Source organism: Asparagus officinalis, chromosome 5, assembly GCF_001876935.1.
Source record: "Asparagus officinalis chromosome 5, Aspof.V1, whole genome shotgun sequence".
In the NCBI taxonomy this organism is placed as follows: Eukaryota; Viridiplantae; Streptophyta; class Magnoliopsida; order Asparagales; family Asparagaceae; genus Asparagus; species Asparagus officinalis.
The window spans coordinates 76041199-76053967 of NC_033798.1; the positions used below are offsets into that span (position 1 = coordinate 76041199).

Sequence of the window (12769 nt, forward strand, 5' to 3'; positions counted from 1 at the left end):
GAAGTAGAAGAAGTAGATGCTACTTCTGCTACTTATTGGCAAAAATGTATGTTTGTTTCTTTTGAAAATCTGCTTCCGCTACTTCCTTAAATGATGGTGTGGCGTCTACGTGGCATCTCCATTTCCTTGATATTTTTTCATCTTCGAATGCACTGAAATACGTCGGAAGTTGATGTAGGGTGAGGTCTACGAGGAAAAAAAGATTCTCAAATATATAATTAAGAAGCGATCAGATTATTTTCACAACCGACTCCCTCACAACAGATTCTCAAGTATATAATTATTTGTTTATATTTGTTACTTGAGCAACAAAACTTCTGTTAGGTTGCTTCCTGATTGGATAGTTGCAAGGAACTGCTTATTTGCTACCAATTTAATGTTTTTAGTACTTCCATTATCTAAACGGGCCCTTAGTTGACCCCGTCGTTTCCTCTACTTTGCACGTGCATATCCTAACTCGTTTTGACTAGCATTTATGGGTGCTCGATCCACAAAGACGTAAAGATAATTTCCGACTAGATTAATATGGTGCATATATGAGTCCTATTATCATCACATCTTAATTACAGAATCCAACTCATCCTATTCCTCAATCACCGACATAATTACAAAATCAGAAGAACAAGCACTAGAAATCCGGTAACCAAACCGACCGCTCTCCCAACCAAATTACCCCGACCATCCGAACCCGACAAGCTCAGCTTCGAACCCGAACCCGGCGGGTCCGACACCACCAAGTGCTGTATCGTCGAACCATTCAGACCCCCACAATCCCCGACGGAGTTCGCTTGCGGATCACAGTAACTAACACCCGATAATGAATCGAACCCGTCCATTGATCCTTGCCTCATATCATAACAGAGCCCGGTATTATTCTCAATCCTCAGCTTCCTCCCCATTCTCCAAACCATTTCTTTACCAAATGGAATCAGCCCGGTTAGCTTGTTGTTCTCTAATCTCAACTCACTGAGTTTCTCCAAGTTTCTAAAGCTTAGAGGTATCGACCCGTTTAGCTCATTGCCATCCAGATGAAGAACGCGGAGCTTTGTTAGCTCTCCAATGGATTCGGGTATGGGTCCCTTTAGTCCCATGTTGGATAGTACTAGACTGCTTAGCTCCTTCAGGCCCGATAACCCGTTAACAGGGATCGTCGCGGGGCCCATGAAATTGCCCTTCAGAATCAAAGCTCGAAGAGAAATTAGCCCCTCAAGAGAGTTTGGAAGCGGCCCAGAGAGAGAATTATGGCTCAAATCGAGTAGAATCAAGTTCCTAAGGTCGTTTACCGAGTCGGGTATTGGACCCGTTAACCTGTTTCTGCTCAGATCAAGCTTGATTAACGGATCGGAATTGGTGAGGAAAGTAGGAACCCGGCCTTGAAGAGAATTACGGCTGAGATCCAGAACATTCAAATCGGGCATATTCAACTTCGGAATCCGACCCGTTAAAAAGTTATCGCTCAAATCCAGTTTCCTGATCCGGGTCAGCTTCCCCAAAGCGGGCGGAATGCCCGACCCGAGACGGTTCCCATGAAGATCAAGCAGCTTGAGCGACGTCAGATTCCCCAGCTCAGCAGGGATGGCCCCCACGTGTCCATTCTCCCGCAACACGAGCGACCGTAAAGTGGGACCCAGCTGACCAAGGAACGCTGGGATTGGCTGAGGATTGCCACCGAAGCAGCGGTAGAAGAAGAGGGTCCGCAGATGGGTGAGTTTTAGACGGTGGAGGGTCGCGGTGGTCCGGTCGCACGTGGGGAACGCCGTGTCGTCGGAGAGAGCGCCGAACGAGAGGGAGACCACGTGGTACACGTCATCGGTGTCGGGCGTGCACTCGATTCCGTGCCAGCGGCCCCGGCACACGTCGGGTATGGACCCGGCCCACGAGTTGCCGGTGGACGCCATGATTTGGTAGACCGCCTTTTGTTCTTCCGGGTCTGTTCGGGCGCGGGTCGAGAACCCGGTTTGCGGGGAGTCCAGTAAGGGGGAGTTCGAGTCCGGGAGGACCACGGTGAACTCGGAGTGAGATTGTGGGGCCCATGAAATAACAAGAAGCGAGAGGAAGAGGAACATTCTGTGTGTGTTTTCTTTTTCTTTTTTTTTTGGGGGTGGGAAATGGAGGGAGAGTTGAGAGGGTTTTATAGGTGGGCTGATGGGCGGGGAAATGACGAGAAAGGGCTTGGCTGAGTAGGGGTTGGGGGATGGTAGGAGGTGTAATTTGGTGGAAGTTGAAGGGGGAGGATTTGAGGTTTGGCAGGAGATGGGAGGCCACAGGGGGTATTTAGTGAGTTCACGGGGATCGGAGGGAGGAGTTAAATGAAGTAGGGATTGGATTTTGGGGGGCTTTTAATTTAATTCACGAGGATGTCGTTTGGGGTGTTATTTCGGACGAGGACAAGTTTGGATTCTCAAATAATAGTCAGAGTTGTTATGGTATTAATAAATTCGGAGGGGGTAAAAAAAGAAAGAAAGAAAAATAGTTACGCGCCTTCAATTGGACGGAAGTAGTTGATTTTCTGGCTCATTGGTGCGTTGGCTGTGTGAATCTATCAATTTGTATGGTTAATTTTTGGGGTTTACGATGGAGTTCTTAAAGTTTCTTGCTTTAATTTATACTGCGTATTTTTTCTAGAGAAAAACTTTTTTACAATGTGGTTGGTTCTTTGTATAAGTATTGCAATTTCATTGAGGTTTATAACTTTATGTTAGGGTTAATTGCTGACAGACGTCACAGACTCCGTTGTAAATAGAGCCCCTATAGTTTTATATGTGTGGATGGATCCATTTAGCACCACCCAGCCTCAAATAGGACCCTTGTAGTTCTATTCGAGTGGATAGACCCTTGAAGTTCAGATAGACCCCTAAAGTAAACTTTTTCAACTCTTTTAAAAGTACGAGAAGTAACAATTGGGATTTATCTACACGATAGAACTATATGGGTCCATCCACCTTTTTAATTTTTTTTTACTTTTTTAAGAATAAGAAAATTCACTCGTGAGGTCTATCCACAAAATTAGAACTATAAAGGTGGTCTATGGGCGTTATTAAAGGGGTCTATCTTCATTTATTAACCCATTATATTATGGTTTTTAAAATCCATCACTTCCAAGAAACAAATAGTAAAGTGTAACTTTTTGCCCTTCCGCATCTATGCAGCGAGGGGAACAAAGTCTTCAACATCAGATGTCAGCCATATCGATAAGATAAAAAGAAGCAAAGAGGAAGAATCAGAGTCTTTTCGGGCTGAATAAATCTGTTTGCAGGTTTTTACCACGTGTAAAATGTAACATTTAAAACTTGTTTTTCTTTTTAAATTTTTTAGTTCAATATCCGTTAAAACAAATCGTCATATCACAAAAATGTTGGACAAATTTTTAAAACCGACCCCTTTGGATTTTTAATTGCAAAAAACGACCTATTTCAGTTTTATTTATAAAAACCGACCCAGTTGGTTGAAACTGGGTCGGTTTTTGAAATTTTTTCTTCCAAACTTCACGGGAGTTCAACTCCCGTGAAGTTTTGTTATGAGAAAAACTTCACGGGAGTTCAACTCCCGTGAAGTTTCCCAAAAAAATTTAAAAAACCGACCTGTTTTCAGCTAAATAGGTCGGTTTTTATAAATATTTTCAAAACCGGTTGTTTTTTGCAATTAAAAACCCAAAAGGGTCGGTTTTGAAAATTTGTCCCAAAAATGTTGCATATAATTCCAATGAATTTAGTGAATTTAGAATACTACGTGTTATATCATGAAAATCACTAAGTTTAATGAACTCTTAAGAGTTAGCCAAGTGTTAGATTAGACACAACTTAGATATGAACACTACTTAACCAACCAAGCTAACCTCTGTTAGAAAAAGTATAAAGGAGATAGAAATTCTGATGCGTAAAACACTTTCCTTAAAGAAGTATTTCTCCCACTTGATATTCAAAGTTGCTTCGGGTTAATACAAATTTTCTTTCGAGAATGCAACAAAAAATAAAAATTCCAGCAAGCAAATCTGAAATTTTCCACTAATTCGTTGCGAAACAAGTTTGTAGTATTGCAGATGTTTTTTGACAGAAACTTTTGAAAAAGAAGTGAAGTTGAGATATTTGAAATTATAAACTATTTATAGGTTTGAAAAGATGCTTCCAACAATAATAACTTTTCAAAACACTCATTGGAACAAACAGACACTTTTCAACAGCCACTTGTCTATTCATATTTTAAAAATTCAAAATAACATTATATATATATATATATATATATATATATATATATATATATTATAGAGAGAGAGAAGAGAGAAGAAGGAGAGAATGGAGAAACTTGGTACCAAGTTGCCCAAACAACTTGGTAGTGATGTGGCTTAATCTTGTCCCTACATTTACATTGGAGTTGATGAAGGGTGGTTGAGGCTCTATCTTGAGGTGTGATGTAGGGGCAAGATTAGGCACATCACTACCAAGTTGCTTTAAGCAACTTGGACCGAAGGTTCTCTATTTTTCTCATATATATATATATATATATATATAATATATATATAATAATATATATATATATATATATATATTAATATATATAATATATATATATATATATATATATATATATAAAAAGTTAAGTTATATATAATATAGAATATTTAAGTGGTAGCGGCAAGCGTGCTAAGTGCGTCTAATAATCGCGCTACCTGCACACGGTTTAGAAGCATGTACTTTGATCCATTTATCAAAACCCAATAATCATTAAATACTTTTAAACCTCTAAAAGAATGCTCAAATATCCAATGTGGGGCTATCTTGCTTTTACAAACAAATACTAACAACCTCTATAACAGAATAAGTTTGAGAAAAAAGGCGCCTTCAAGTCCATACTATCAAAGAAGTCTGAGTCTGAGACGTACGGTGTTTTTTTGTCGAAGTCCACTAGGGAACATCTTGGATGAGAGAGTGACCTATCAGTTGTTGTGCGCAGCGGAACTCGAATCACACGAAAAAGGACGAGGAAGATCACAACCAATACACAAGCACAAATCACAATCACAGCAAGACAATAAATTTTACGTGGTTCGGCAAGTTTCTTACGTCCACGGGGCAAGGAGGGGGGGGGTTCTTACTATTAGAGATGAAGAGAATACAAAATAGGGTTACAAAAACACTCAAAATCCTAAAACAAAGCTCTCTAAATCTCTCACAAATCTCCCACAATAGGATGCAACAATCTTCTCTCAAAGCTGCTCAAAACTGTCCTTACTTAACCCTAATTATCAGGATTATGATTATATATCAACTCAAAACGAAACAAGTCATAAAACAAAACTCAGGCCTAGACCCGAGTCGCGGTCGATCGCCGAACCCATCGCGGTCGACCGCGAAAAATGACAGAACCCAAAATAACCCTACAGGGTCTCGCGGTCGACCATCGCGCCAGTCGACGTGGTCGATCGCGAAAAGTCCAGAGACTTTTCCTTGTTTCGTGCATGTTTGCGGTCGCTCGCCGAGGCACTCGCGGTCGACCGTCGGGCACCCAAAACCTGTTCTTTGTCTTTTTCTGTGGTCTTCGTCGCTGTGTTCCCCATTTCTACAATTCTCCATCTTGGTGAAGTTTCTTCTAAAACTGAGCCGATACCAAATCATCCAAATGTCCCACTTGTTACGTCCAGGACAAAGTGGAAACAACCCACGATAACAGACTCAATCCACAACAAGTCGGGAACCCAAACGAGAGCTCAAACAATCCTCCCATCAATATTAATGTAGGCTGTCTAAAAATCACAATAGATAGCTTATTCAAACAAACTCCGACAACGGAGGTCACAATCAGACGACTTCCCAATCACTGCATCCGCAACTCCACAATTGCCACAAACGCGACCTCACCTCTGAGATGATTGATCTTGATGGCTGTGACAACAGCATGGCTAATATCGTAGCAACTATTAGAGATGCTGATGAGCAGTGGGACGATTTCAGAAATAAAAAGTTGGACTCAGTTGGTGAGTTGCTTGATAGAGAGCTATGGGCGAATATTCATCTTTAAGACACTATGGATGTTGATTCCCGTCTAGCTCCTACAACGAAAGCTACAATCAAATAGCTTTCGGGTCGATGATCGAAACATATAGTCGAATAGTTGCTTGGTAGAGAGCTATGGGCGAATATTCATCTTTAAGACACTATGGATGTTGATTCCCGTCTAGCTCCTACAACGAAAGCTACAATCAAATAGCTTTCGGGTCGGTGATCGAAAGCGGCAAATAGAGGACTTTTCACATAGATCGAGAAAGGTTACAATTCAACGACACTTCCGACAACTGATGAAAACTCTATGCAGCAGTCTTCACAATCTACAGTGAAAGTTACAATCTGACAGCTTTCATACCCCACAACAGCTAAAGCCAGGATTACTGAACAACGGTCCTTGCAACGCTCTACAGAAGAAGTTACAAATCAGCTAACTCCTTCTGAAACGCGGGTGTCATCCCCGCGTCATAACTTTGGAAATGAAGGCGACCCTCGCGTCGTCAATGCACAAGCCAAACGTGAGCGACCCTCGCGTTCAATGGTGTTCAGCTAACACCCAACTTCGCGTCTCAATTCAAAGAACACGAAGTTGAGTTCTAAACGCCAGAATGGGCGTTTGACTTATTCAAACATAAGTCGAACGGTTCCAAAACCGTTTATCCCACGTTCTGAGGGATTTTCGCCCACGTAGGAGCGGATATAGGGGTCAGTTACAACCTCTTATCCCCCTATAAAAGCTCAACGAACCCAACAGAGCAACGGGTTGGATTTTTGGCATCTGAACCACACAGGTTGGATTCAAAAGATCTAAACCATACAGGTTGGAGATTTTCAGTTCTAAAACAAACTCGACAGAGTTAAAGGATCGGATTTTTGATAATCAGATCAAGGGTTGGATTCTTTATCATCAAAACCACTCAGGTTTGGAGATTCGGCAACAACAGCAACGAAATCCTTGGAGATAGGATTTTTGAACCAACCTCAGAAAATCAAATCTGAGAGAATCCTTCAACAACAGAAAAACAGCTTGATTATTAACCGAATTTTCGGTTCCAACAACTCTATTCACAGAGTTCAAACTCGTTCAGAGTTCTTAAACTCATTCAGAGTTATTCATAAAACTTTCCACGAAAGTTCATCGTTCCCACGAGATAAAGACGGTCGGATCGTCAACGGAGAGCAAGTTCGACGCAATCAATCGAAGGAAGCACTCCATCGCTGCCAAGAAGAACCCAGTTTTAAACAAAGGGGAAAATCAAATTCGTTTTCCTCTCTTTTGTAATCAAGTTGTAACCGAGATCAAAGGAATCAAAGTCACATTTTCTTTATTCTCTTCTTTACAATTTTTCCAACAAACAAAAGATGGCGACTCCGCTGGGGACTAGCTTTTCCGACGATGAAGTGGTGGCTCAGTCCGACGTCCACCTCTTGGGAACGACTGTAGAAACTCTCGTCGTAGAGTTTGATCAGGCGAAATACGAGGAAGCCCTATCCTCTGGATCGCTTAGCCCCAAGGCTAAGCATGGTGTCCGCAAGATCTCCAAGGAGATCAATTCTGTTGTTGAAGAGCCGAAGAAAGCCCTCTCCTTCGGCCAGGAACTCAAATTGGCTCTGCTGGCTGAAAAGCCCACGTCCGCGTCAGCACAGCGTGCTTCGGGCCACAAACGGCCTCTGGAAGAGACGAGTTCCATAAACGTCAACGACGTTGCTGCTAAGGCTTTGAAACAAGCCAAAAAGAACGCCGCTCGCCGACGGAGAAGATCCATCCGACGAGCACACTTACGAGAAAGCCGATTGTTGGCCCAACGCGAAGATCGCGTTTCTAAAGATCCAACCGAACTTGGCGTCCCCAAAGAAGAACGCTCACTGCGTGGTAATGAGCCCAACTATCAGCCTAGGCTGATACAGCTCAAACGCGACCCTGAGTGGCGCGTTGTTCACTCAAAACGCAGCCCTCAGAATGGAGCTGCCAAAACCAAACGCGACCCTCATAGGCGCGTTCCAATTGAACATGACTCTCAGGAGTCTGTTTCACAAATTAAACGCGACCCTCAGGTGCGCGTTCAAACGAAGCATGACTCTCAGGAGTCTGTTTCACCAACCAAACGCGACCCTCAGGGGCGCGTTCAACCAAAACTTGACCCTCAGAGGTCAGGTTCATCATTTAAACGCAGGCCTCGGCCTAGTGTTTTCAAACGCGACCCTCGCGTTACTTCTCAAGAACGCGATCTTCAAGAGGTCCGTCAGGTTCAAAAAAGTCAGCGTGGCTTTAAAATTCACGTTCGACAAGAACCAATCTCACCTACCCAAGGGCAGGGGGTTCCAACTCCACCTCCAAGTCCGGGGAAAGTTTCCTCCCAAGTTCCTGATCTTCGGGAATTGTTGTCGAGAGGAAAATCAGCAGCACAAACAGCTCACCCATGTCAATGTGAGAGGCTTATCTCGGCAGTCTTGTCAGAATGCCCTTGTTGTGCAACAACACCTCGGCAGTCTGTATTCGACAGGTTGACGAATGTCGTTAGACCTGCCAAACGACAACGCCGCAACAAAAAGAAGACAGTTGAAGCGGAATACCCTCAGGTCACTATCAACATGATCGGCCGAGGGAAAGCCTTGCCTACTGATTCCGATGAGTCACAAGAGAGTCATCACTCGACTGTCAGAGAAATTTGTGACCAGTTCGAAGGAGTATATCAGAATACTCGGACTCGAACAGGAGCTATTCGCCCGGTTGACTATCAAAAGTTAGCCAAAGGCATTACAACAAGTGAAGAACATTCAGCAATAGCTGAATCTCAATCGTCAAGCTCTGTTGGAGCACGCGAGGTCTCCGCTTACATGTCAGGGAATCACGAAGACATCGCCAAAAGAGTGGACGAACATCATGTCATGCTCCAGGCGCAACAAGAGACACTTCTCCAATTAAAGGATATGCTGGCTCAGCTTCTTGCTGAAAAAGGCCACAAACCTGAATCTTCCCGGAGAACAACTTCAAAGGGAAAACAAAAAGTGCACGAACATTCAGATCGTGAGACTCACAACCTGGGATCCTCTTCTGAAGGTGAGAAGGAGATGGAGAAAGAACTGCACCCTCAATCTACTAAAGTGGATGAGCTGGAGGCTCGCCTTAACGCAATCGCCAACCGAAGCGAGCTCCGGGAAGAGGGAGTTGTGCGGCCTTACCCTGCTGAGTGGGATACAGCTCCCTACCCACCGAAGTTTAAGGCCCCTACCTTACAACCGTTCGATGGTACAGGATCGCCAAATCAGCACATTTACTACTTCAAGTCCCAAACTGGGGATGTAGTAGCAAACGACGCCATCCTGACCAGGCTGTTCATCGGTACCCTTAAGGGTGTCGCCTTCGAATGGTTCATGAAATTGCCTGCCGGATCTATTCAGAAATGGGTAGACCTGGAAAGGCTATTCTTGGCCAGATTCTTTGAGGACGACACGGAGGTCTCGGTCCCAACTCTTCTTGCCACTAAGCAAAGGAAAGGAGAGTCCATCAAAACCTATGTGGAGAGATTCCGCAGCATGGCATTGCGATGCCCCTCAGGTATGACCCAATCAACTCTGGTTGAAACTTGCAGGCACAACCTGCAGACCCAGCTCCTTGCTCAAATGGGGGTGGCAGAATGTCGCTCCTGGAGACAACTAGTCTCACAAGGAGAACAAGCTGAAGAAATAGTGGCACGGGTCAAAGCCGAAGAAATGCCACAACCCAAGCCGCAGCAGCAAAATCAGCAACGCAACCAGAACAACGCCCAACGGTCTAAGGGGAAGGAGACCTTGGCGGCCGACTACACGCGAGTTCCACCGCCGAACAAGCAGGGCAAAGCGCCAAATCAGCAAAGAGCGCCCAAGCAGTATTCGTTCAAAGAGGAGCACGTGGATACATTATTCCAATTGCTTCGAAAGAACAACAAGCTGCAATTGCCTGAGGTCAGGAAGCCGGATGAAGCAGGGAAAGTAGATGACCCCAGCTATTGTCGTTATCACAGATTCCTTGGACATCCTACCAAAAAGTGCTATGTCTTCAAAGACATCTTACAGAATCTGGTGAACGCTAATGTGCTCACACTGAAGCCAGAGCAGAAGACCGTATCTACTAATATGATAGCGGTCCAATTTGGTGATTTTCCCCCGGTAGTAACGACGGACGGCGTCGTCCCCATTCGCAAGGGAGAAATACGTCTGAAGAATGCTGACTTGCATAGTCAGAAGGACAGGGGGTTGGTGCCCCTCACTACCCCAAAAGGGGAAATCATGTGGGTCCATCCTGATCTGCTGGGAGATCAACAATGGACGAACACCCCGTCCAAAAAGAAGGGAGGCAAGGCTAAGTCTTCCAACATGATTAGCCCCTCCATTACTGAAGATGATGACCACCTCAAGCCTCTTACTGATTCAGAAGAGGAGAGGATTGTTCTAGCGGCATACCCAGAAGGCAATCCTGGCACTCGGTCAGGAAAAGCTTACCTGAGAGATTATGGCCAGAACGCTCCAGAGGTCGTGGAACAGCCCCAAGACGCTGGGGGTTCTGTTCCGAAAAAGCCAGTAGACAAAGGAAAACAGAAGGAGCTCCGATTCCACAGAAATCTCCACCAGGAAACTGGAGAGTCGAGCGCTCCCTTCCAATTCAACGTCATGGCGCAGCTGGCCAACATACCGGCCAGGATTACTTTATATGAGCTCCTAAGGTTATCCAAAACTACCAAGGAAGCTCTGATTGAAGCCCTGAAGAATACAGAGAGCTTCATCACCCAAGTCACCCCGGCTCCCGAAGCCTCTGATGATCAAACGTGTCTACAATGTCTGCAAGCGGCGAGGAGTCTACCCTGCATATCGTTCACGCAAGAAGACATGCAGGTCAAACATGAACATGACCGACCACTGTACTACACAGGATATATCGGATCCTCCGAAATCAGTCGTGTTCAAGTTGACCCGGGCTCAGCACTCAGCATCATGCCCTACAGGGTCATGCAGGTCCTAGGGATTCCCATGCACCGGCTGCACACCACCCAGACTACAATCTTCGGGTTCAATGCAAACAGTACCCGACCCCTGGGAAAGATTAAACTCAGATGCCAGATCGGAGATCTCAAGTCTGAGGTAGCATGCTACATCATAGATGCGGACACGTCCTACAACCTTTTGCTAGGACGACCATGGATACATGCAAACCGCATTGTCCCATCTACTTTGCATCAGGTTATGAAGTACGCCAATGACAAGGGCGAAGTCAGAACCTTGATCGCAGAGAAATACCCCTTCCGAGGAGTAGAAAACTTCCACACCGACTCCGTCTTCTATTTGGAATCCCAAGAGAAAGAAGATGTGGACAGCGGTAATGAAGCTGACATCGAGCCAGACCCCGATGAAGATTGTCCTTGGGAGTTAAACTTTGATGTAATGGGTCAGGGTGAGAGTAATAATGATGTACCGAGTGGGGGCGAGTGGTGCATTAATGAAGATTTCATTTTAGCGTACTTGTCTGATGTCTCTCTTAACAATAAACAAATAGAGAATGATTCTAGTGCAGGTACCAACCCATGGCACGTACTGTGCACCGAGGCGTCACTCACCTTACCAATCCAGTCATCTTTCGCTTCGGATGAAGAAGTGGAGGACGCACAGAAGGCTTTCTTCAAAGTCCCATCCAAAAGGAGAGGGCAGAAGCCGATCTGTTTTGGTAAAGTCAAATCCGAACCACTCCAACGTGAAAGTTCGGAAGAAGACGATGGGGTCCCCCAATTCCATTACCATGAACCCAATTCTAAATACTTAATGAAACGAATGGGGTATAATTTTAATGAGAAACAGGGCCTGAACTTCGGGAAGGGAAGACGAACACCGATCCGGATGTCTCTCACTCCTGAAGGAAAACCTCCGGATTATTATCAAAAAACCGGAAGGGGCGTGGGTTACGTCACACCTCCCCCCGTCTCGGAAAACGAAATTAGTAATTACTTACGTCATGACCAGTCATCTGGAATATCGTCATACGAGTCCGACGTCAGTATTGGACCCTTCTTTAAAAACTTGACTGTGAACATGGTTTCAACAAGTCATCCAGCCGAAGATTCAACAAGTCATCCAGACGAAGACGCAGGGGGTGACGAGGAATTATTGGAATCGACTGATGATCCTTGGATCAAGCGTCTCAATATCCTGTGGGATATGCGTTTCGAACAACGTGAACCACCCACTGAAGATAAAGTGATCCAAGTCAACATGGGAGATGAGTCTGACCCCAAGCCCATCTTTATAGCCGAAGACCTATCATCCACCGAGAAGGAAGACCTTATATCTCTCATCCGAGAATATATAGATGTCTTCGCTTGGAACTATGAAGATATGCCTGGCCTTGATCCGAAGGTTGCCGTGCACCGTCTCAACATTGATCCGGACGCAAAACCCGTTAAACAACAACAACGTAGGTTTCGTCCAGAGATCATGGAATCAATCGAGTCAGAAGTTAAAAAGCTTATAGACTCAGGTTTTGTGAGGGAAGAACAACACCCAGATTGGGTAGCCAACATTGTTCCAGTTCCCAAGAAGAATGGTAAAGTCCGGATATGCATCGATTTCCGCGATCTTAATGCCGCCTGTCCAAAGGACGAATTCCCACTTCCTATCACGGATGTTATGATCGATAACACCTGCGGGTATGAATGGATGTCTTTCATGGACGAATTCTCTGGGTACAATCAGATCAAGATGCACCCGGACGACGAGAAGCACACTGCTTTTAGAACACCACT

General features: G+C 44.7%; 1 protein-coding gene across 1 annotated transcript; it reads right to left on the reverse strand.

Moving 5' to 3' along the window:
• LOC109843966 (protein TOO MANY MOUTHS-like) lies at positions 515-2089 on the reverse strand. The gene has a single exon (XM_020412965.1). It carries the CDS (start codon positions 2064-2066, stop codon positions 606-608), a length of 1461 nt encoding a protein of 486 aa, XP_020268554.1. The 5' UTR covers positions 2067-2089; the 3' UTR covers positions 515-605.